This window comes from Meriones unguiculatus, chromosome 11, assembly GCF_030254825.1.
Source record: "Meriones unguiculatus strain TT.TT164.6M chromosome 11, Bangor_MerUng_6.1, whole genome shotgun sequence".
NCBI classification, from domain to species: Eukaryota; Metazoa; Chordata; class Mammalia; order Rodentia; family Muridae; genus Meriones; species Meriones unguiculatus.
Window position 1 is genome coordinate 50,575,953 of NC_083359.1, and position 25,982 is coordinate 50,601,934.

At 41.5% G+C, this 25,982-nt stretch overlaps 1 protein-coding gene across 1 annotated transcript in view; it reads left to right on the forward strand.

Moving 5' to 3' along the window:
* The first annotated feature begins 6,484 nt into the window (after window positions 1-6,484).
* Window positions 6,485-25,982, forward strand: part of Ercc4 (ERCC excision repair 4, endonuclease catalytic subunit) — a 32,543-nt gene continuing 13,045 nt past the window's right edge. Inside the window, exons 1-7 of the mRNA XM_021654058.2 lie at window positions 6,485-6,743; window positions 8,105-8,285; window positions 18,664-18,859; window positions 19,665-19,872; window positions 21,700-21,880; window positions 22,819-22,947; window positions 23,912-24,022. Of these exons, the coding sequence (XP_021509733.1) occupies window positions 6,537-6,743; window positions 8,105-8,285; window positions 18,664-18,859; window positions 19,665-19,872; window positions 21,700-21,880; window positions 22,819-22,947; window positions 23,912-24,022 (1,213 nt within the window). The 5' untranslated portion in view covers window positions 6,485-6,536. The remainder of the gene's footprint in view (window positions 6,744-8,104; window positions 8,286-18,663; window positions 18,860-19,664; window positions 19,873-21,699; window positions 21,881-22,818; window positions 22,948-23,911; window positions 24,023-25,982) is intronic.

The window sequence follows — 25,982 nt, forward strand, 5'->3', positions numbered from 1 at the left end:
ACACCATCCAAATCAACAAAACCAGAAATGAAAAGGGGGACAGAACTAAGTTCAGTGCCCACACTATTGTTCTGTTCAAAAAGTTGTCCCCTTCTGCCCAGGTTGGCTTGTGGATATATTCTCTGGATAATGGGTATCCAGAGAATAATACACAACCATTTCTTCCTGTTTTATTTAGTTTTACATGTACATTCCACACTTTTTTATATTAATTACAGTTTATTCACTTTGTATCACAGCTGTAGCCTCCTCCTTTATTCCCTCCCAATTCAACCCTCCCTCCCTCCCTCCTCTTCTCCTCCCATGCCCTTCTCCAAGTTCATTGATAGGAGAGGTCCTCCTCCCTTCCATCTGACCCTAGCCTATCAGGTCTCATCAGGACTGGCTGCATTGTCTTCCTCTGTGGCCTGGCAATGCTGCTCCCCACTCAGATGGAAGTGGTCAAAGAGCCCAGCCACTGAGTTCATGTCAGAGATAGTCCCTGTTCCCGTTACCAGGGAACTAACTCAGATACTACATTCCATATTTTAATCATAGCTACCTCCCACATCATACTACAGTTGTCTCCCCACTTCCTGGTTCTCCTCTCAAATAGTCTGCCTTCTACTTTCATTTATTTTTCCTTCTTAACCTAGATTTTGCGTATGATAGAAATGTAATATTTATCTTTCTAGGTGTTTTATTTTGCATAGCATGATGTTAAGTTTTATCAATTTCTCTATAAATATCTAAATTACATTCTTGTTTCTAGTGAATAAAACTCTATTGTGTATATTTACCACATGCATTTAAGACTTTTAAATAAATTTAATGGTTAAGTTAAAAAGATTTTATAATTAAATTCCCTCCCCCTTTTAGTTACCAAATACAGTGTCTCCTCTCAGTGTATTTTAGTGTGCAGGTAACTTTCTCTACAGAAAAGTAATATCATACACATCACTGGGTCCCCCCATTTTGGACACACAACCATTTCTCTAGTCTCTATCTATGTTAACCATGTCTGAAAACATAATTCTTTAAAAACCTTAATCTGTCTAACAACAGGAACTGAATTATTTTAAACATTTGCAAATGTTGTTGGATTAATAATACATAATCTAAATGTGAGTGTCACCACCTCATATAAAAGTCCTATGACATGGTACTACAAACATTTCTCCGCAATTAATAGTATTTATTTGTTGCTCTTGCAAACTACGTTCAGTTCCCAGCACCCACATCCTTGGGCATTGCACACACATGGTACAGATGAAATACACTTGTAAAATAACTCTTTTTTAAGAGCCTTATAAACATCAGTGGATATAAAATCTAACTCTAGTCATGACGTGTTAATACCATTTATGCTAAAGGTATGCTTAAGCTAGGAAAAGCTGGAAACAACCTGACTCTCAAGTTCAAGTCTAAAAGACAATTGATTTAAGTCAGACAGCAAGTTGGAAAGGTGAATAACAGGTATAGAAGGGGTCCTGGACTCTGTGCTCCATGCTTACTTGGCCAGATGTAAGAAGGCTGTTTAATATCTCTGAGTCTTATTATCCTCACTTGAGTAGAGTAATACTGCCCACCTTTGCAGAGAAACAGGAGGATGTGCCTGGTCTCCTGTTTGACACATAGTAAGTACCTCACAGTGCTTTCTATTTGTGTAAAATATATATAATCATAGAATATTATATTTGTCATCATTATTTCTACTCATGTCCAACAGAACAGCCTGATAAAAACTTGTCTACCAAGTAATAAATAATGTCCCAGCTTTATCATCCAACATTCACTGGTACTAACCCTACTCCATACCCCAGCTGGGCACCACAGTAAACGCTATGAAGTCCCATGGTGACCTGGATCTAGAATTAGCCAAGGCCAGTGATCAATTGCCCCTAGTTGGTCTCCTTTATGCCTTAAAGAATTTCTACTTCTGGTTCCTCTACCCAAGACATTTTTTCTCTCCTTACCTTGTTTAGCCAAGCCTCAAAGTTGTGCTCACACAGTAACCCCTTGGACAAGCCAATTAGACCAAAAGAACCCTTATTGTGTGCTCTTGAAGCCTCTGTTCTTTCTTTCATTACACTCAATTGACTTATTTTTGTGCTATGTTTAACTTTAGTTGTCAACTTGGCACAAACTCCAACATGTGACATTAACTGTTGCCCACCATGAATGTCCTAAATCTAGAATCACCCCGGAAGAGAGTCTCAAAGACAGTCTACACTGGACTGACCTGTGGATATCTATGGAATATTGACCTTAATTAAGTTAATTGATGTGGAAAAAACAAGCCCACTGTGAGTGATATCATTCCTTAGGCAGAATTCTATGAGTAAAAAAATGACTGAGTACAACAAGCAAGCAAGCAAGCAAATGAGCATACACATATTAATTACTCTCTGTTCCTACTATGTGATGTAACTGGGTTCTTTCCTTGTCTCCCCTACAGTGGTGGACTATAATCTGAAATTGTAAACTATAATAAACTCTTTCTCCCCTAAGTTGTTTTGATAGGATGTTTTATCATAGCAACAGAAACAAAGTTAAAGCATTAGGTTAGCACCCTCTTTTTGAGTGAGAACTCCAGGAACGAATATCCCTGAATCCTCAGCATGAAGTTGAGGGTCTAGATATAATGAATTTTTACTATAACACCCCTCTGTATCTGTAAGCTGCATCCATGCATCCAACCAATCACAGACTGGAATGGAAAGAATTACAATTGTACTGGATATGAACAGACTTTTTCTTGACAGAATATTCCCCAAACAATGCAACATAGAAAATGTTTACATGGCATGTGCACTGTGTTAGTTTTCACACGTCTCCTGTGAGAGTTTGGAACTGTGGCAGGACTGCTTAGGTTTCAAGTTAACACTTTTGCTCCACAGCAGGTAACAGATCCCAGGCCTTCACACATGTTTGGCAAGCACATGATCTATGTTTCCAGCCCACTGGGCCACCTTATCTAACATATTTGAGCATCTGCACATTACGGCAGGGTGGGGAGTTAGGGCTGGCGCCAATCCTTCATGCATACCAAAGGATTACTGCACATAGTTTGAAAGACTGCACATAGTTGAAAACTTTTATGAAAGAACAAAGGTGAACTGTAGAGCCAATTGGTTAAAACGTACAAAGGTCCACCTCCTCAGATGCCAACAGGAAACATTAGCTGTTGCCCATTGCGCACATATTAAATCTAGACATCACACAGTAAGATTTTTGGTGCTGAAGAAGTTTTTGCACAGTAGCTGGGAAGTTTCTCCTTTCATTTTCATTATAAATGCAATTTAAGTACAGGGAACGAAAGTCAAACAGAACAAAGGGGAATAAAGAGAAAATGTAAAGTTTCAAAGGTAATGCCAGCCTCCCGCCTTAACTCCCAAAGGTGGCTGCTTGTGTTAAGAGATTTGATTTCTTTCCAGCACTTTCCATGTAGTCCTGTAAAAATACTACTAATATTTTTAAACATGTGGGACCATGCTATCCATTTTCACTTTACAATTTATTCTTTCTTCATTATATATTAGATTGGTTCCTTTCCAGATTCAGATTTTAATAGCTCTCTGATAGTCCACTTACTAGGGATGCATGAAAATTTTTCAAATCCTTTTTGTGATTGGACAATTAGGAATGTTCAAGAAATAACTACAGTTCACATCATGAGAGGATCAATAATACACTTCTTTATACACAGCTCCCTAGAAGAACATAAGGCATGCATTTTGCCTGCCTTGTTCCCTAACAGATCTTAGTACATGGTATAGGACCTGACACACTGTATGCCCAACTAACTGTCACTGGAAGAGAAACTACTCCATTAGTACATATGGCTAGAGTATGTGTACATGTGTGCACCCACACAGGTGTTCATATATATGTTCTGTGTCTACACACATGTGGAGACCAGAGGTCAACCTTGTGTGTCAATTCTCAGTCACTGTCCACCTTGGTTTTTTCCTAATGACATGCATTTATTTATGAAAGGCATGAGCCATAGCACACATGTGGAGGTCAGAGAACAATTTTTAGGAGTCAGTTCTCTCCTTCCAGCATGTTGATTCCTGAGATCAAACCCAGGTTGGCAGGCTTACATGACAAACATCCTTACCCCTGAGTCCTCGTGACAACTGCCCTGTGCTGGACAGAGGCCCTCTCACTGGCTGGATGAGCAGCCCCAGGGGTCTACCTGTCACTAACCCAGCAATAGAATTACAGCGTCCAGTGCAGTTCTTTCACATGGATTCTGGAGACCACACACAGGTCCCCACACTTTCACAGTCAGAACTTTCTCTACTGAGAAAGCACAGTCACAGTCTATATGCATGCTTGAATTTTCAGTAAATCTTGACCTTCTAAAACAACTGCTTCCTTGTATAGTCCTATTGATAGTTTTGCTTGTTAGTTTGTTTGTTTGTTTTCCTAAGTCATGAACTTCATCTTCAAAGTTCAGTGTAGTCAAAATAGCAAATGCTTGTGTATTCATTTCCCATTATTGCTGTGACAAACTACCCGAGCCCAGGGGTTTTAAAATAGCTCAAATAAAATTTCTTCCAGCTCTAGGCACCAGAAATGAAAAATGTGTTTTAGGGGGTGGCTGTAATATTTCTTGAAGTTCCAAGCTTCTAACGGCTGTGTTCCTGGCCCCTTTTTACCTCACTCTGATCTCAGTTTCCCCTTCACAGTCTCGTTTGAAGCTTATCTCCTGTCTCCCCTTTGCCCTTAAGCAGCTTTATGATTATATTTGGCATACCTGGATAATTCAGTATCATTTCTCCATCTCGAGAGGTTACTCTAAACACATTTACAAAGTTCCCTTGCCATGAAAAATAATACGTTCTGGGAATTCAATGTGGGCACCTTTGGGTTGCATTATTCTGTCTGCCACAGCATGGGAGGAACTGAGTGTAAATATCAGCATTGTCACCCGCATACCTACTTCTGAAAGTGTTTTGAGTCCCTGCTGACTGTATCCTGAAGTGAAGCTAAGAAACACATCGCCCTGCCCCGTGGCCTGGCCTGATTGTATAGCCTGCTTGCAGGACTACAGGCATTATGTCGTGGCTCACAGGGCACAATGCATGTACCCTGCCCCGTGGCCTTGCCTGATTGTATAGCCTGCTTGCAGAACTACAGGCATTATGTCGTGGCTCACAGGGCACAATGCATGGAAAGCATCTGCTGTTCTCTCTTTCTACTTCAGGAGAATTCAGGAATTATTATATGCTTTCATTGTGACTAAATGTAAGGAAACATAGGATGAAGCAGAGGAGGAAGGGAAACAGGACCTCTTACAGGCTGCTGAGGTGAAGGGAAATAAGTCGACTTTCTGGAAGACAATGTAATGAAGGTAATGAAAACTCATATAAAGGTTTCCTTTTTATCTCACTAATCATCCATTTCCAGAAGTGTACCTCAAGGGCTTGGTTGAATTTCTGTACAAAAGCAGCTAGTGAAATGCTTTGTAGGATACACCGAGGAGGAGTGGGAGCACCCACATTACAGAGAACTCAGCCACATAAAGGGCTTTAAAGGATTATTACATCAGATATTTTTAAAATATTAGTGACACACTCAGGGCCTACCACTGAGGTATATCCCAGCACTGTTCAGACTTTATGTGAGAGGTCTCCGTCTGTAGCTCAGGCTGGCCCTGAATTTACCACAGCATCTGGGATAGCTGGGATTTCAGCCTGCCCCACGAGGATAAACCAAAACTCAGGGTTCAAGTCTGGATTATTTATTATTTCAAAGAGGTGTGTGTGTGTGTGTGTGTGTGTAGTAGGGGCCACTAAAAAGTACAGCTTTCATCATGTTGACCGCGGTTATTCCTGTGTAATGGCACAGTCATTTTGGATTTACTTGTATTTTTTATGGGCTAACAATAAAGGGGAAATGAGGGATTCTGAGAGAACAGTTCTAGATTGCTTCCCTGGCATTTCTAGGCAGTTACAAACACGACTCAAGATGTCCCTCTAGTGGAAGGCGGAACGTAACTGCAGCTGCACATGATTGTGACTTTGTAACACAGCTTATTGTATTCTAGACCTTTGCAAACAAGGAACAGAAATTCATAAAGTATTGTGCTTATTCAAAATTTTCGAGGCGGGGGAGGAAATAATTGCAAAAGAAGAGACTACACCGCACGCTGGAAAAGCGGTGCTGATTCTGGGTGCACTTGAAATATTGACAGCTAAGATTCTGAACTGTCGGTATTAGAGAATTACGCTGAGGAGGCTCCTCTGAATTTTGTTAGTTTATGTTCTAGGCCTAAAGAACCAAAGGACGGGGAAAGCCAAAGCCTCCCGGTTGCCGTCCCGCGCGTTAACGCCTCCGATTGCTTTCGGCGCCTCTCGGATGAGTTCGACTGGATCCGGCACTCGGGCTCGGGGACATTCGGGCCACTTTTGTCCCGCCTTTGCTCTTCTTCGGCTACAATCGGCAGTTGCGCTCCTCCCGCCTTGGCGTCCTCCCTGCGATAGGCCGGCGCTCGGCTCGACTCGGTTCTTTCCGTCCCCGTCTTCCGCTGACCCGGAAGAGCGCCCATGGAGACAGGCCTGCCCGGTGTACGCCAAGCCATGGCGCCGCTGCTGGAGTACGAGAGGCAGCAGGTGCTGGAACTGCTCGACAGCGACGGACTGGCGGTGTGCGCCCGCGGGCTCGGCGCCGACCGTCTCCTCTACCATTTCCTGCGGTTGCACTGCCACCCGGCCTGCCTGGTGCTGGTCCTCAACACGCAGCCGGCCGAAGAGGTGCGGCCGGGAGATGAGTGGATCTGAGGGTGTGGGGACGTCCCAGCCGGTGCAGGTCTCAAAGAGGGCACGAAAGGGAATGAGTTGAGGTTCCGGGAGAGATGCGGGCCACCTACTTAGTTCCTAGCACGCTGCGAAGGAGGGAAGAAAATCCCGGGGAAGTCCAAGTGGCTGACACGACTTGGGAGGGCATTAGGTGAGGGTTCTTGAAAGGAGATTCTGGACTCTGACACTGCAGGAGGCCCTTTGAAGGAAAAAACGCATCCCAAGGAAGTCTATGGTTCCTCGCTTGACATGGGAGGACATTGAATAGAGGTCCTTGAGAGAGATACAGGGCCCAGACACAGCTCGAGGACACTGAGAATAAAGGTCCCACACACTTCCTGACACTGGAAAAGAGGGGCGACAATGAGGTAGGAGAGTGAATTGGATTGTACTGCAAAGGACAGAAGCTGTCAGAAACAATCTGGGTAGGAATAATGTGTGAGTCTGGAAGTTGGAAGTGTGTTTCTGGAGACAGAGTGGGGTCTCTAAAAGGACAGTGATGGAGATGGCAGGGTTTTTGAGTGCTAGAAAATAGAAGAGGAGGCTTTGAGGCTCACAAAAGAAGAGGAAATGGGGAAATAAGGTGAGGAAAAAAGGTACTAGAAGCTAAAGCTAGGGGAGAGATTAATCTGGGTTAAAGAAAATAGGTAATCCTGAGGAAAATCGAATGGGACACACACACACACACACTGCTGGGGGATGCTTAGAGGTGGGGCTATAGCCTAGCATGAGAAATCTGATGATCCCGTAGGTATAGTGACCAGAAAGAAAATGTCAGCTGAGAAGAGTCACCACCAAGGCCAAGGCCCTGTTGGATTCACTTAGGTATCTCCAGTGCTTGGCATGGGCCTTCTTGCTATGTAAGATGCCCAGAAAAGTGGCTGTGGACATTCTGAAGTCTCTCTAGGAAGCATTAGTATAGAGCAGTCCAAGTCATTGTCTGCAGAGAGGAAACCCTTATCCCACAGAGGATGTTGGCAAAAAAAACCTGACTGTGGTGGGAAATAGTTTCTAGGTAGTAGAAGACTTCTAACCTGAGATTTTAAAAGGTTATGTTTTGGGGGTTTGTGATGAATTGCAAATAATGACTGAAGCACAATTATTTCATAGAGTAAATTCCAAAGCCACAACAAGCAATCACCTTAATTAGAGTAATTTGATTGGCTGATGGGTACAAAGCAATAACTTAGTTTGTATATCTGCTGTGATGTTCATGAGCTCTTGAAATAAAGACATCATTTTAAATCCCTGCGACCTGTGTTAAAAGTGCCCTGCCCTGTATTAAACAGCTGACTAATGAGTTTAATTTGATTTAGGAATATTTTATCAATCAGTTGAAGATAGAAGGAGTTGAACACCTCCCTCGTCGTGTGACAAATGAGATTGCAAGTAACAGTCGCTATGAAGTTTACACACAGGGTGGTATTATATTTGCAACAAGTCGAATACTTGTGGTTGATTTCTTGACTGATAGGATACCTTCAGACTTAATAACTGGTAAGAATTTGAAATCTTATATGTGATGTGAACATCTCCTGCTGTGTTCTCCTCTGCTAAATTCTAAACTGGCTTTTATTACTAACCATTGTAGTTAAGCTGTTGGCGTAATACCTGATGCATTATAGATGCTCAGCAAAGATTTATGACATAAATAAGTAGGGTTACATGTCATGTAAAGGTGACAGGTTCTGAGGATGTATGATTTAGCTATTACATGAAGGCCTTAGAGCTTACATACAAAAACCTGCATGGATGGGCCGGAGAGGTGGGTCAGAGGTTAGGGGTGTTCACTGCTCTTGCTGAATACCAAAGCTCAGTTCCCAGCACCCATGTAAAGTGGCTCACAACTGCCTGCAACTCCAAATCCAAGGGACTGATTCCCACTTTGGCCCTCTGAGAGCACTGGACTCACCATGCACAAACCACCACTGCTGCCACCCCACCACCGCAGCACAAACATAGATACATAAAATTTAAAGTAAAAATAAATTTTTGAAAAATCCTAGATATTATAGCTCAACTAGACATTGACCTCTTAATGTAACCAAGAGACATAGTAAAGATGAGCTGTTTGGGCCTGATGCTACCACTGACACTGCACATTGTTTTACAGTTGATTTGTTTTTATAAGTAGAAGAGAGGCCTCGAAAATAAGAGTACAGTATACTAGATTAACCAGACAGTAATTTAATATATTACTGGGGTTGCACATTAATTCTACATTGCACATAATTGCATGTGTTGTGTGCTGTGTGACTAGTGGCACAGTGCTATATTTGTTTTAGAGATTTTTAGTTTTAATCTTTGTGTTCAAGGATGTTTTGCCTGCATGTATGTCTATGCACCACATACATGGTTGGTACCTGCAGAGGTCAGTAGATTTCCTGGACCTGGAGTTACAGGTGGTTGTGAGCCACCACGTAGGTACGGGGAATTGAACGTGGGTCCTCTGAAAGAATAAGTGATTTTAACTGCTGAGCCCTCTCTCGAGTCATATTATTTGTACTGGCATACAAAGTGTCGTGTCTGACAGAGGCACACCTACTGGAATGTGGGTGTTTTTCAGCTCTCTTCTAACCTTGCCAGCTGAAGCATCATTAATGGATTGTGTGGCTGTATGTAAGATGTGGCCCCCTGTTTTCCCATGTTATTATTTTTGTAGTTGACAGCCATTTGCCTTTTGCATATAGTCAGACTTGATGCCTTTATTAGTACTCTTCATAAATCTCTAAATAAATTTGCTTTCCTTCCTTTTCCCATGGTTCAAATTAAACTAAATAGTTGCTTAATACTTTAGAGAGGAAAGGTGGGAGATAATGTCAGCTAGGAGTAGTATAGAAACAATTGATTTTCATTATCGTTTGTCCCATCAGAAACCTCTGATTTCCTGAAGCTAATTTAGGAGCCCTGCCACTCTGTCATTAAACTACCCTATGCCCCTACCCAGAGCACTTGAAACACTACATTACACTTGCCTATGTCTGGCTCATTTGTAAGATAAGCTTTGTACCAGGAAGCACTTGTTTGTCACAGGCTGAATCCATGCCACTAACATACTTGGTGGTTCCTGTGGAGTTGCATGTATGGTGCTCACCAGTGTGTGAGCACACTTCCCATTGTGTCCACCAATTTTGCTGAACCTAGACGTGTCACGAGAGGCAGTTAAGACGGAGTGAGTGAACAGATGCTGAGGTTCCTGGGGCTAAGCATGGAGGTCTTATCATTCTTTTCTAGAAGTTTCATTGTCTTAGAGATTGTCTTAAGCCTCGAAGCCAGATGCACCTGACTTTGAATGCTAACAGCCCTCTCACAAAGATCCTTAATTTTCCTGAGCTTCGTTTTTCTATCTTTTTTTTTTTAATTTTTGTTGAGAATAGATTCTTCTCTCGTACAATATATCCAACCACAGTTTCCCCTCCTTCCACCCCTTCTAATTCTCCTCAGAGCCACTGCCCCTCTGTTTCCTTTTCAGAAAAGAAAGGACCTCCAAACAGTACAAAACCAGATACCATAAGACAAGGTGAAAACCTTTCTATCGAGACTGGGCAAGGCACCCCAATAGGACGAAAAGAGTCAGAGACACCCCCAACTCCCACTGTTAGGAGTCCCACAAAAACACCAAGCTAAGTGCCATACGTGTATGCAAAGACCTGCATATATGTTCAGACTCATGTAGACCCCATGCTTGCCATTTCAGTCTCTGGGAGCCCTGCCTGGCCGGTTCAGTAGGGTATATTCTTTTTGTGTCCTCTATTCCGTCTGACTCCTACAGTCTTTCCTCCCCCTCTTCCACAGGGCTCCTCAATCTCCAAGCAGGGGATCCAATGGAGATAATTTATACTCTTTCCTTGTAATCTCTGGCTATGGATTTTTATAATCGTTTGCATCTGCTGTTGGAGGAAGCCTCTGATGAATATAGCAGAATATCATTAGGAATCATTTCCTTGCTTTTACTTTTCAGACCAGTTGTGTTTAGTTCTACTCTAGGTCTCTGGTTAATCCAGTCTCTGGTTTCTGGCCATCCAAGTGGTATAGGACATGGGCTCTCTCTTTGGGTTGGCCACTTCCCCCAAGTTCTTCACCATTGTCCCCAAACATCTTACAGGCAGGACAGATTGTAGGTAGAGGGTTTTGTGGCTGGGTTAGTGTCCAGGATTCTCTTTTGGTAGCCTGCAGAGTACCATCTTGTGCAAAGAGACTAGAATATAGAAGCGAAGACAGCTGGCTGTGTGGAGTTGTCTTCAGAATTGGGCCCCACTGTCAGTTTTCAGAGAGTGACCTTCTGTCCTACCATCAGCCTGGGTTGTTTAGGGATCTCCACAGGACCTCCTCAGCAATTATTTAACCAATTGCAACCAAGTTCCACCACTGGAAGCCTTGCCTGGCTGCAAATGATGGACAATTCAGACTCTATTCTCCATTACTAGGAGTCCTCATTAGGTTCACCCTCATGGATTCCAGGAAGTTTCCATTGCTCTAGGTTTCCACACCATCCCCCAAATGCTGTCCAGTTCCAGCTGTCTCTCCCTGCATTCTCTCCCTCCATCAACCATCTCTCCTACCCCATCCCCTTCTGCCCCTAGTCTATCCAAAGAATCTGTTTTATTTCCCCTATCCAAGTTTCCCCCGACCCTCTGTAGCCTTCTTCCTTACCTCTCTGGGTCTGTGGATTTTTTACTTAACAGCTAATATCCAATTGTAAATGAATATATACCATGTTTCTCTTTCTGAGTGTGGGTTACCTCAGTCAGGATGATTTTTTTCTAGTTGGATTCATTTGCCTACAAATTTCGTGATGTCATTTTTTAAACCATTAAGTAATACTCCATTGTGTAAATGTACTACATTTTCTTTATCTATCTTTTAGTTGAGGGACATCTAGGGCATTTCCAGTTTCTGGTTATGAGTAGAGCCACAATGAACATGGTTGAGGAGGTGCCCTTGGGGTATATCGCCAAGAGCGGTTGGTATAGCTGGGTCTTGAGGTAGATTGATTCCCAACTTCCTGATTTCCATAATGGCTGTGAAAGTTTTCACTCCCATCAGCAATGAAGGAGTTTTCCTCTTGTTCCATATCTTCACCAGCATGAGCTTTCATTTGTTTTTTTTATCTTAGTCATTCTGACAGGTTTAAGATGGAATCTCAAATTTGCTTTGATTTGCATTTCCCCAATGGCTAAAAATGTTGAACATTTCTTTAAGTGTTTCTTGACCATTTGAGATTCCTCTGTTAAGAATTCTCAGTTTAGATCTGTACCCTATTTTTTATGGATTTTTTAATAGTTAGTTTCTTGAGTTCTTTATGTATTTTGGATATTAGCCCTCTTATCAGAGTTTGTAAAAATCTTTTCCCATTCCATAGGCTGTCTCTTTGTCCTATTGTTGGTGTCTTTTACCTTACAGAAGTTTTTCAGTTTCAGGAGGTTCCATTTATTATTTGTGATCTTAGTGCCTGCACTATTGGTGTTCTGTTCAGGAAGTTGTCCCCTGTGCTAGTGTGTTCCAGGCCGTTCCTCACTTCCTCTTCTATCAGGTTCAGTGTGTTTGGTTTTATATTGAGGTCTTTTATCCATTTGGACTTGAGTTTTGTACAAGTTGTTAAATATGGATCTATTTGCATTCTTCTACATGCAGACATCCAGTTAGATCAGCACCATTGAGATGCTCTCTTTTTTTCTGAATGTTTCAGGATATTTGGTCTCACTGTGTACCTCGAGACTGTATTATTTACTGGAAAAATCTGTTTTTAGTTGTAGTGTGGCTCAGCCCATCCTTTAAGCCAAGAGCTTTCTGCTTGAATTTTGTAAACAGGATTAAGTGAAGCCAACCATAGGTCAAAAGGCAGAGCAAGCAACCAGTTGACAGGAAATGAAAATATCATAGAGAGGAAGAGGAAGTCAGGATGGATAGAGAGGTGCACAGGAAATAGAAGGGAGGGACATTCAGTTTAAAAGAGGTTGTTTGAGTAGAAATGTCAGCTGGGTGCTTTCTCTGAGCTAAGAGGCTTTCACCCCAGCAACTGACTAAAATCAAATGATTGAGATTTGTTAAAAGCAACACCACTGTGTATTTCTGGCTTCTTTGTCAAAAATCAGTTGTCCTTAGATGTGTGGCTTTATGTCTTGGTCTTTAGTTCAATTCCACTGATCAACATGTCTGTTTTTATGCCAACACCATTTGGTTTTTATTACTATAGCTCTGTAGTTCAACTTGAAATTAGGGATAGCGATACTTCAGCAGTTCTTTTATTGTTCCAGGTTGTTTTAGGTATCCTAGGTGTTTTGTTTTTCCATATGAAGTTGAGAATTGTTCTTTCAAGGTCTGTAAGGAATTATGTTGGTATATTGATGGGAATTGCGTTGAATCTGTAGATTGCTTTTACTAAGATGTCCATTTTTACATGTTAATCCTACCAATTCATGAGCATGGGACATCTTTCTATCTTCTGATATCTTCTTCAGTTTCTTTTTTCAGAGACTTGAAGTTCTTGGCATACAAGTCTTTTACTTGTTTGGGAGGAGTTATATCAAGGTACTTTATATTATTTGTGGCTATTGTGAAGAGTGTTGTTTCCCTGATTTCTCTCTCAGTCCATTTGTTATTTGTATATAGGAGGACTACTGATTTTTTTTCTTTTTTAATCTTATGTCTAGACACTTCACTGAGGTGTAGCTGTAGCAGTTCCCTAATATAATTTTTAGCTTCACTTTTGTATACTATTTTATCATCTGCAAATAATGATACTTTGACTTCTTCCTTTGTGATTTGTATCCCTTTATCTTCTTCAGTTGTCTTATTGCTCTGGCTAGAACTTCAAGTACTATATTGAACAAGTATGGAGGAAGTGGACAACCTTGTCTTGTTCCTGGTTTTAGTAGAATTACTTTGAGTTTCTCTCTAATTTGATGTTAGCTATAGGCTTGCTGTAAATATCCTTTATTTATGTTTAGGTTTGTCCCTTGAATACCTTATCTCTCCAATACGTTTACCATGAAGGAGTGTTGGATTTTGTCAAAGGCTTTTTCAGCATCTAATGAGTTGGTCATGGTTTGTTTATTTTTGGGGGAGAGAGGGTATTTGTTTGTTTCTTTGTTTGTTTAGTTTATTTATATGGTAGATTATATTGACTGATTTTCATTGTTGAACCATTTCTGCATCTCTGGGATGAAGTCTACTGGATCAAGCTGACTGGTCTTATGTGTTCTTGGACACAGTTCACAAGTATTTTATTGAGTATTTTTACATCTATGTTTATAAGGGAGATTGGTCTGTAATTCTCTTTATTGAGTCTTTATGTGGTTTGGATATCAAGGTAACTGTGGCCTCATAAAATGAATTGGGCAGTGTTCCTTCTGTTTCTATTTTGTGGGTAATATTGACATTAGTTCTTTGAAAGTCTGATCAAATTCTGGGCTAAAACTGAAGAGTTTAAGTTAGCCTGGGTATAGTTAGCCTGAATATAATTCCATTTTGAAATAAAGAGCCATCTTGACTGGGAGCTGAATTCAGGTACCAGGAAATATCACAGAATGTACACCTGGCAGAGAACAAAGTTAACTCTCCTAGCAACAGCCTCTAGGAAATAATACAGAATAAATGCTTCATAGAAAATAGAAACAATCTCCCTGGCAATAATCAATGGGAACCAGTTGAGAATCGGGTGGGAAAATTTTCCCCAATGTTTCAGATATGGTTTAGAAAAATAGCCATTGTGATTATATGCCTTAGCCATTGTGATTGTGTATCTCAGAAAAGGTCACCCTGCCCTGCTAAACTTCACCCAGTTCTGTAACGCCAAGGCTTGTGCCCCCCTGCTTGCTGCCATGGAAACTCCCTGCTCACAGACTTTTCCTTTAAAAATTCTGTTCACTCAGAGCTCAGGGTCCCACTTCTCTACTGCTACGTCAGTGATACTTGGGTCCCAAGTTCGATCGCTCTTATAATAAAGCTCTCTTGCAATTGCATCGAGTCGTCTCCTGGTGGTGGTCTCTGTGGGTCCCGTGAACCTGGCATTACAAAACCATCTGGCCCCAGACTGGAAATAGACTGCTTCTATTTCCTTAAGGTTTTGGGTCTATTTATATTGTTCACCTGATCATGATTTCACTTTGGTAAGTGGTACCTATCCAGAAAGAAAATTATCTTTTTTTTTTTTTTTTTAGATTTTCCAATTTGGTGGAGTACAGGCTTTTAAAGTTATGTCCTTATGAGTCTCTGTATTTCTTCAGTGTCTGTTCCTTTTTTCATTTCTGATCTTGTTAATATGGATTTCTCTCCTTTAGTTAGTTTTGGATAAGGGTTTGTCAAGCTTGCTGATTTTCTCAAAGATTCAACTCTTTGTTTCTATTTTATTGATTTCAGCCCTCAATTTGACAATTTTTTGCTGCTTGTTCTTCTTGGGTGTGCTTGCTTGTGCTTGCTTCTTTTTGTTCTAGAGCTTTCAGGTGTGCTGTTAAGTTGCTAGTATAAGATCACTCCTTTTTTTTTATGTAGTCACTCAGTGCTATGGACTTTCCTCTTAATCATTGTGTTCTAAAAGTTTGGATATATTGGGTATTCATTTTCATTGAATTTTAGAAAGTCTTTAATTTTTTTTTTTTTTATTTCTGTCTTGATGCATCTTTCATTGAGCAGTTTCCATGAGTTTGTAAGCTTTTTCTTGTTTCTGTTGGTGTCTAGCTTTAGTCCATTTTTCTCATTTCTTAACTCAAGAAAATAGTGCCTCAGGGGCTGGAGTGATGGCTCAGTCATTAAGAGCCCTGGATGCTCTTGCAGAGGATCTGAGTTCGGTTCCCAGCACCCACATGATGGCTCACACCACCTTTACTCTAGTTCCAGTAGATCTGATGCCTTCTCCTGTCCTGCAGGGACACCAAATGCATGTGGTACACAGACGTGCAAGCAGGCAAGACACCATAAAAGCAACAGTATCTTAGAATGATAGTATGCTTGCGCTGCTTGAACACAGTAAGGCCATAATAAACAGTACCAAATGTTCCCCCTTTGTAGCTGAAGCTGTTGTTACATCTAAAGGCCTTAGTATGCTGCTCTATGTTATGCAAGTGGATTTTAAGTTGTTAACATGAGATCATTGTCTAGAAATTACCACTAGATGTCAGTATTGCACCGTCACCCAGACTAGGGCTGCAGGGTCTGAATCAACCTCTCCAAGTTCAACTTACAGGTGGGTTCTTGACTGAAACTGCCAAAATCAAGTTCATCCTAGGACACATGCTGTCCACACATGCTGTCCTGTCTCACAAGGGGCTCCCATAGCACTAAAACCACCCTCTCCACACCCTGTACTGACAATGTAGTCTTACAAGGACCCCAAGGGAGTTTCACTCAGCAGGAAGCATGTGGTTTAAAACCTCTGTCCACCCTCTTTCTGGTGACCTCTGTCAGGTTTCCCTGCCCACCCCACCTTTCTAATCTTAATACCTACATGAAATGAAAAAAGTCCTCTAAGCATGACCGCATGAGCAAGCCTTGATTGTGCAATGAGCCTCAGGGACATTTCATATCCAAGTCATAACGTCAGATGGCCTAGGGTGACCCAGCCTCAGCCTTATGCATATGCATGTGTGCGGGGGGGGGGGGGGTGCACCTGTGCACATAGGTAGGCCAGAGGAAGATATTGTGTATCCTGCTCTATCACCCTCTGCCTTAAGCTCCTGGGACAGGGTCTGTCTCACTTAACTTGGAGGTGGGCTGGCAGCCAGCAAGCCCCAGTGATCCTCCTGTCTCTCTCTCCTACAACTCTGGAGTTACCAATGTGCACAAGGTGGCCATGCTTGGCTTCTTAATGTGGGTGCTGAGGATTTGAACTCAGGTCCCTGTGCTTGCACATCAAATCTCTTGGACTACCTCCCAGCTCTCTGTGTAATGTTTCAACACAAGCTAAGCAAGGGTGGAGCATGGAGTCCTTGGGAAAGCCACCTTCTAGCTTTCAGATGTTTTCTGAGGAGCAAGTGAGTATGTCATGTATAGTGTTATGATTGGAAGGTCTTCGTCCATAAACTTATAAATGAATTTTTATATACTTGATAAGCTAGTTGATTAGTGAATAAATTTTAGCCAGCCACCATGGTCCAGAATTTCAAAATAAAGTAATGGAGTCTGCAATTAGTTGCTGAAAGACAAAAAGGACATATGGATCGCTATGTCATTTTCAGGACCCCATGAGTGAAGAGACCAGGCCCAAAACCAAAAGTAGGTGTGTACATGTGTGCCCTGATGTATATTCATTGTTTTAGGTCTAAAAGCCTGAGAACCTTATGGAATGATGAGTTTGACCCAGAAATGACATCTGACCTCTGTTAGATCTCCTGCTTCCCCAGTGTCACGAACCACATTCTATTAAAATGGGCCACGAGATGCCTCTAAGCCTGACCTGAGTCCCCTCAACAGAATCCATGTGATGATACAGAGAACCAACTAAGCTCCACCCTTGGCATGCCATATATACACCCACATATGCGCACACATAATAAGTGAAATAAGAATGGTAGTGCATTAAAGGTCTCCTGCTTCAGTATCTGATATTTAAAATTAGGAAACATTTATAATTATTATCTTGTGTGTGTGTGTGTGTGTGTGTGTGTGTTCAAATGTGTAAAGGTGTGTACATGTACACGTGTGTGGAGACCCAAAAGTTGACCTCAGATGTCTTCCTCAGATTCTCTCTGCTTTGTTTATTTATTGCTAAAGGTGGAGCCCACCAGTCCTGGCTCATTTAGCTAATAAATGCTCAGGAGCTCTCATGCCTCTGTCTCCCCAGTGCTGGGTACAGGTGGCCCCACCCCCACCTCGCTGTTCTATAGGTTCTGGGGTCCAAGCTCTAGTCTTCACACCTACATGGCAAGTGCTTTATCCATCTCTTCAGCCTTTGTTCTTGTTTTCAGGATTCATGGGCATTGTACATACAGTCACAAAAGCCATGTATTGCCAGGCATGGTGGTGCATTCCTAAAATCCCATTCCTCAGTAGGCTGAGGTAAGAGGAGCATGAGTTTAATTAAGGCCAAGCTATGTTAAAACAAGTGCCTGCCTCTACAAACAAAACAAAAGGTATTAAGTTTGCTCACTAAAGGTTTTTGTTTTAAATAGTGTAATTTAGCCCTTTATTGACTGTATCTTCAAGCTGCCTTCATCTAATGGGATGCACATGCTACCCAGACTTGCTAAAATGAAGCTGTTTATATAATCCATCTGTCTACATAGTGTGCCTTTCAAGCCCTGTGCTCTTTATCCTCCCTCAGCCTGGACCCCTTGTGGTCCAGATAGTCATGTTCCAAATGGTTCAGGAGACTCACTCCCTCAACTTCACTTTTCGTTTGCACACTCATCGCTGGAGCTAAAACAGGACCAGCACCTGAGTTGGCTAGTTTTATGTCCACTTGACACAGACTGGAGTCACTGGGGAGGAAGAGCCTCAATCGAGGAAGTGGCTCAGTAAGAGCAGGCAGGCCTAGAAGTTATTTTCTTAATTATTGATTGATGAAGAAGGGCCCACCCATTGTGGGTGGGGCCACCCCTGGGCTGGTGGCTCTATAAAAAAGCAGGTTGAGCAAGGCAGTAAGCAGAACCCTGCATCAGCTCTTGCCTCCAGGTTCCTTTCCTGTTTGAGTGGCTGCCCTGACTTCCTTCATTGACAGACAGTGATGTGGAAGTGTAAGCAAAATAAATCCTTTCCTCTCCAACTTGCTTTTGATTGTGGTGTTTCATCACAGCAATAGTGACCCTAATTAAGACACGACCCCGTCTTGGTTAAGGTTACCATTGCACTCTGGTTAAGCTCCTCTTTTTCTACGTAGAGAGATTCATCTTATAAGTTCTCTTACCTAGAGAGACCTGACTTATACAACCCCCAACAGGCATCCTTGTGTACCGAGCACACAGGATCATTGAGTCCTGCCAAGAAGCCTTCATCCTGCGTCTCTTCCGCCAGAAAAACAAGCGTGGCTTCATCAAAGCTTTCACAGACAACGCTGTTGCCTTTGACACTGGTTTTTGTCATGTGGAAAGAGTGATGAGGAATCTTTTTGTGAGGAAGCTCTACCTGTGGCCGAGGTAAAGATATCATAAGACATGTTTTGTAAGCAGAAAAGCCTTAACTTAGTTGCATTTTAATGCAGTTGATGGAATACAGTGTGAAATTTGCCATCCTGTCTATAAGAACTTTAAGTACATTTTTGTATGTTTGTTTTTGTCACATTTTGTATGTTTGTTTTGTGACAAGTACTAGTACAATTATTCTTTTGTTTAATTGCTCCGTATTTCAGAAATAAAACCCACCTGTAAATGACCAGATAGAAAGCACAGTTAGAGACACAAAAGCAGAGCCAACAAGATTGCTCAGGGTTAAAGGTGCTTGCCTGACTTCAATCCCTGGGAACCACATGGAAGGAGAGAACTGACTATGGGTTATCCCCTGAGCTCTAAGTGCACACACACACATACCATAAGTAAACGAATAAATACATCTCTCAGAAAGATTAGGGGTAAGGGTGGCAAGATGGCTCACTGGGTAAAAGTGCTAGCTACCAACCTTGATGATTCAGTTCAAACCCCAGGACCCACAAGATTATCCTAAGTCCACCACACATACATTATGGCACATACACACAAAATAAGTGTAATAGGGTTTTTTTGGTTGATTGTTTTTTAAGAACACTAAGCAGTCATAGATAGTAGGAACCCAGTGGCAGGGCTGTGTTCCTCACCCTAAGAGCAGACCCCCGGTTAGGCTGACAGTTTTCTGAGCCCACCTTGCTTGAGTATTGCTTCTGCAATGGGTGAGGCCCATTGATATTTTGCTTATGTTTTGTTTGTAGATGTTGAAGTTAGAAATGATTTGGAAACTCTGTCTCCTTAGGTTCCATGTAGCAGTCAACTCGTTCTTAGAACAACACAAGCCTGAAGTCGTAGAGATTCATGTGTCCATGACTCCTGCCATGCTTGCCATCCAGACGGCCATACTAGACATCCTAAACGCCTGTCTAAAGGAACTGAAATGCCACAACCCATCACTAGAAGTGGAAGATTTGTCATTAGAAAACGCTCTTGGGAAGCCATTTGACAAGGTCCACTTCTTTGCTTTCTTTTGACACATGGCTGGTTAGATTGTCATTTTAATTTTCACCATGTCCGTGTAGGCATTAAACTGCAGGTGATAAAGTGGGGCTGCTTGCCTCCTGAGAAATAATAATTTGTGGTGACATCTGTGTTTGACATGTGAGTAGAAGGCTGGCTTTGCAGTTAGTTACACAGTGAGTGAATGTCTTGCTGTAAGTCTAATCAATGTCTTTGTTCCAAACTCACAGAATCTGGGTATCTGCAGACACAAAAATGAAGTGTACATCCTGGAATATACCATCTTTTTAAAATAGAAAGTTGGATGCATTTTTTGTTGTTTTTGGGGTTGGGGGTTTGTTTTGAGACTGGGTCTCACTGTGTATCCTTGGCTGGCCTAGAACTCACTCTGTAGATTAGGCTGGTCCAGAATTCAGAGATCCCCCTGCCTCCACCTCCCAAGTGCTGGGATTAAAGGCAATTTTCATTACTGAGACCTATGTTCTATCTCAAAATTATGTTCTGGACTGAGGAAATGCTAAATCTTCATGGACTTTTTCTTGATTTTTTTTTCCACCATAGCATAATATTAAGTATGTAGATGTTCAGTCCTGTGGTAAATTATAGAGCTACAAAATGCTGCCTTAAAAATTTCCATGTTTTAAAACATGCTGCTGTCTTTTAAACTCTCAATCAGTCTCTGTGTCACTAGGAACAGTGCATGGGGAGTGTATGGAAGAGGTCAGTCTACTGTGAAATGCTCAGGTGTAGAATGGATCCCGTGTGTCCTGTCCTCCCTTTCTTCATCTTAAAGTGTGTATAGCTTAATGTGTGGTGTTAACAACCCTGTCCCAAAAAGCAGAGTGCTTTACTAACACTGATTTCTGTCTGATGTCACTGACTGCTGAGAGTCAAGTATTGTTTTAGATATTATTACATCGACCGCATCTAAGTATAGATAGAGCTTGTATCAGAGAAAACAAAAACTTGAGGTTCTATACATCTTTTGGCGAAGGTGGTCTGCTCTTGTAGAAGTGCTTTGGCTCTCCTGTTACCCTGTAGCATGTAGTTTCTTGTTTACAGTATCCCAGTCTGGAGCATGAATTATAAGATCAGCCAGATGCAACTTCTGCTCAGTGTGTCGGATGAGATGCCCCCAAGATGCTGCTGTTTTTGTTCACAAGAACAAGTTACTGGTTCTGATGCATAGCAGGCCATGTCTGTCTATGGCATATATTTGTGTGTGTATTTACTATGTGCATGCATGCATGTGTGTTTGTGTGTGTTGTGTGTTGCACATGCTCCTGAACGTACAGAGGTCAGAGGAGACACGAAGTTATCTAACACTTCTTTGCCTCACTTCCTTGAGAAAAGGGTCTTTTACTGAATCCAGAGCTAAGCTGGCAGCCCAGAGGTCTTCCTTCTTTGCCCCCAATAGCTGCAGGCTTACAGACACATGCTCATCTTTTTATGTGGGCACCAGGGATGTGAACTCCGGTCCTCTTTCTTGCATAATGGACACTCTTACCCACTGAGCCATCTCCCCAGCCCCGTGACAGTAATGTTAGTAAGGGAGATTAGCTCTATCTGATTATTAAAATTGTAGTAATAAGACATTATGCTTGAAAAATTTAAACATTATTAGGATTTGGTGACCTGAAACTTCCTAGCCATCTTCCTTGGAAAGAAATATTTAGGAAACATTATTGTAGTAAAATGTGAATAATAAGACAGTCAGCATTTTAATGTTTTTACATATCTAGTAAATAACCTTTGGCTTTGTTAAGAAAAGCTGTACTAAACATATTTTAGCAATAGTAAATTGTATTCTCTTTCAGACAATCCGCCATTACTTGGACCCTTTGTGGCACCAGCTTGGAGCCAAGACTAAATCCTTGGTGCAGGATTTGAAGATACTAAGAACTCTACTGCAGTACCTCTCTCAGTATGATTGTGTTACATTTCTTAATCTTCTGGAATCTCTGAGAGCAACAGAGAAGGCGTTTGGTCAGAATTCAGGTGTGAGATAAAAATGCTAATATTATTCTGGGAGCTAGTTTGAATGAAGTGTTAATGGAGAGAATGCTATATTCAGCTGCATGTTATAAATTGAATTTCGTGTTCACTGCACAAGGATGTAGTGCTTTATTGGTAGCTAATGTTCCCACCTACTTAACTTCTGTTCTGTATAATAAATATTCATATCAATTCCTGGCAGTTTTATTTCCAGAGAAGACTTTGTAATATAGACAGTCTCCAACTTGGAAATAGGTGTGTTCTTGGAGTTTAGTTGATAGGGACTTAAAGTTATTTTTATTCAAATCCCCCAAGGGTTGGGTTTCATCCACAAGAGTATCAAAGACTTAACAGATTTGTTTAGAAATATATATATGTACAATGATTATTATACTAAATACCCAAGACCTAGGGTCAACATATATGCAACTAATGTTTACTGCTTCTTCAGGACATTCTCAAGTAACAAAGTACAGACCTAGGGAGATAGCACTATGGTAGAGCACATGCTTAGCACATGTAAGGCCCTGAATACAGTCCCCAGCATCATGTACAAATGTACATCATGTACAGAAGTAATGAACTACAAAGGTGCATAGAAAAAGGATTTATTAGTTGGTAGTACTTGGGACCTACCCTGATTTGTGTGGTTACCTGTGGAGTTCGTCACTACACCATGGAAATGTCACCATATCTTAGAATTGCTCTAAGGAAAGTGTTGATATCTCATTCCCATGAAAACCTCTTGGGGAGTCCTGAAGGAGGCCCTGGAACAGACTTTGGAAACCACTGGTCTAGCCAAGCAGACTACACAACATTAAGAGAAATTAAGGCACAGTTGCTGTGGAAGCAAGTTGGTAGCCAGTGGTCTATGTGGGTCATGTAACCATTAGAGTATTTAAAATTGCCACTAATTCAAGCCCTTTTTTCAAAACCATTAGGTTGGCTTTTCCTGGATGCTAGCACATCCATGTTCGTGAATGCTCGTGCACGAGTGTATCATGTTCCAGATGCCAAACTGAGCAAAAAGGCCAAAACGTCCGAAAAGGTGAAGAGTGCAGAAGGACAAGGTAAGGCCTTCACCACATCTTATTCACATTGGCGTGGAAGCAGGTATCCGCTTAAAACAAATTTAAAATCCTGTTGCCCATAGATGTGCACAGTCTGTGGGAAAAGTATGCATTAAAACCAGGTGAGATCCATTGCCAGAGAACAGCAATGCTGAAGGCCAGACATCAGTCAGAAGGGTTCTTACTGCACCATAAGAAACACCTCAGCTATTACTATCTTGGGCACTTAGAGTCTTAGTGAGACATTTTAGCATTCTTAATATATGGAGGAAACTATAGGTTTGATTCCAGTTTCTATCTAATAAGCATCAAGTACCACTTTTTCTAAGTCTGGGATGGGAAAGTTATATACTTATTTCTGCCTAATTTAAAGATCTATTCAAAATGGTGTGTTCATAATCTGTTTCAATACTATAGAATTAAAAAAAAATAGTTGTTTTCTGCTTTTATTCATGTTGAGGATTGTAGAAAGCATGGGTCTATTGGAAATAATAAATTTGCCCAACAGTGGTGGTACACACCTTTAATCCTAGTGCTCAGGAGTTAGGGACAGGTAGATCTCTGAGTTTAAGGCCAACCTGATCTACCAACTGAGTTCTAGGACAGCCAAGGCTACACAGAGAAACACTGTCTCAAATAGCCAAAAATAATAATAACAATAATAGTAAATATTGATGGGAACTCCTCCTTGCTTTGTGTAGCTGCTTATGTACAACAGCATCACCAGTGACAGCACAGAATCATCTCTATTGAATGTGGTCATGGCCAATCCATCCCATCACCTCTACACATTTCCAGCTAGCATTGTCAGCAGGCTTTTCTAGGGAAGCAGCCCCCATGTAGCATGGTGGAAGGCCAAAGACGTGTCCATTTGCAGTGACACTAGTTTTCTCTGTGGGAAACCCTTTGGCATGGTTTTAGCTAAACATCATACAGAATGAGGTTATATTTTATTTCTATACAGAAACCAAAAAGGAACTGGTCCTAGAAAGCAACCCAAAGTGGGAGGCGCTATCTGAAGTCCTGAAAGAAATCGAAGCAGAAAATAAGGAGAGTGAAGCCCTTGGTGGCCCAGGTAGGAACAAAGAGGGAGAAGGTGACATTGACCTGGTGGTTGTTTTTGTTTCTGAGACAGGATCTCGTTGGCCAGATTGCCTTTGTTCTGCATCTGAGGCTGGCTTGAGATTCTGAGTTTCCTAACTTCTGCTTCCTCGTACTGGATCCCAGGCAGGTACCACCAAACCCCACTCAGCACACAGACAGTAGATGCTAATCGCCTGGAGCTAGGGCTACTTCAGTTTGTTTATTTGTTGCACTTTTCTCCAGGTTGAGTCATTATGTATTCACAAAGCACATTCTTCACTGCTTGGCTTCTCAGGGCCTTTATTTAAAGATTCAGCAAATTTCCATGTATATATTCACAAGGTTTTAAATCCAGACTTTCCAAAGAATCAGCTAATGTTTTTTCTGTTTTATGTGCCCAGCCAAGTGTCTTTCCAAAGAAGCTTGACCACCTCTATTGATTTAACCCTAGAAAAACAATTGCAGTTGTAGGCCCTCTACCTTCAAACCGGAACATGCTAACAGATGCGCACAGGAGACTAAGCCAGAATTGTAAGTTAAAAATAAGACTAGATAAAGAGTAAATCTACATTTTTTTAAAAAATACTCACTGAATCTTTGAACTGCAAAGTAATAAAAGCAAGCAGGGTGATGTGGAGGGTGCCAGGGAAAATGAGAACAAAGCAAAATGATGCTATGTAAATACCAGAGTGAAACCAATTACTTTGTGCAGAACCTAAGAGGTTAGTATTTTTTAAGTCACCCAAGGGGCTGGAGAGATGGCTCAGCAGAGGAGGACTGTTCAGTCCCATGTTAAGACAGCTCAAGACCACGTGTAACTCCAGCTCCATGTAGCTCTAGTGTGCTCTTCCAGCTTCCACAGGCATCTGCATGTTCGTGCTCGCGTTCAGGTACATGCACAGATAAAGAAATAATAGCCCCTTTTTAAAGACATTCAATCCTTATTTTAGGTCCTGGTGATAATTACCCAGAGCTTACAGTGTTTTGATCTAAGACCCAACATCACAGATGCTTACTTAGATACAGTGAAAAGAATAATAAAAGGGGAGCGGGAGAACAAAGATTTTCCTCCACCCGATGATGTTGATGTTGACATTAGTGGGCTCCTTCTAGATTTCTCTCACATGTTTTCTATTTCACATTATTAAAGTTATTTGGCTCTGCCCATCCCTTGCCTGCAGTCAAGGAGAGCGATGCATATGATCCAACACAAAAGCTTATTTGGAAAGCATTATAAGGGGCTGGTGAGATGGCCCAGGAGCTAACAGCCTTAGCTGCCACACCAGACAATCTGAGCTCATTCCCTGGAAACCACATGGGGGAGGAAGAGAACAGGGTACTCTGACCTGTGCACACACAATAAATAAAATAAATGTAATTAAACTCTTAATTTAAAAATGGGTGTTCTGTGACTTTTTTTAATAACTTGACTGTACAGTTCTCAAGCAGCTAACTAGAAACTTTGTAAACCAGACTGGCCTTGAACTTGGAGCAGTCCTCCTGCCTCTGCCTCCTAAATGCTGGGATTAGAGGCATGTAAAACATTGGTTGTTATAATGTTCATTTTCATTTACTTAGCTAACTGTAACTGGCAGTTCTCTGTGTACGTTTTGCCCATATATATATATATATATATATATATATATATGTAAAGTTGATATATCTATCAACTTTATGAATTTGAGAAGACAGCCTACATTTTTATTTTAGGAACCTCCTTGCTTTCAGCTGTATCTTTAGTACATACTGTCTTATTTTCCCAGCCGACTTAGACTACACCAGTTTCTTTGCTCTTTATTAGTAACAACAGTGACATTTATCACAGTTGATCTCTGTCTTCAGAGTTTTTAATGCTGTTCTTATTGTTCTAAAATCAACCATTAGATGCAATCTTCTTTGAGAATTACTCTTCTGCTTTTAAGACTAGAAAATCACCTCCATCTTGGGGGAGT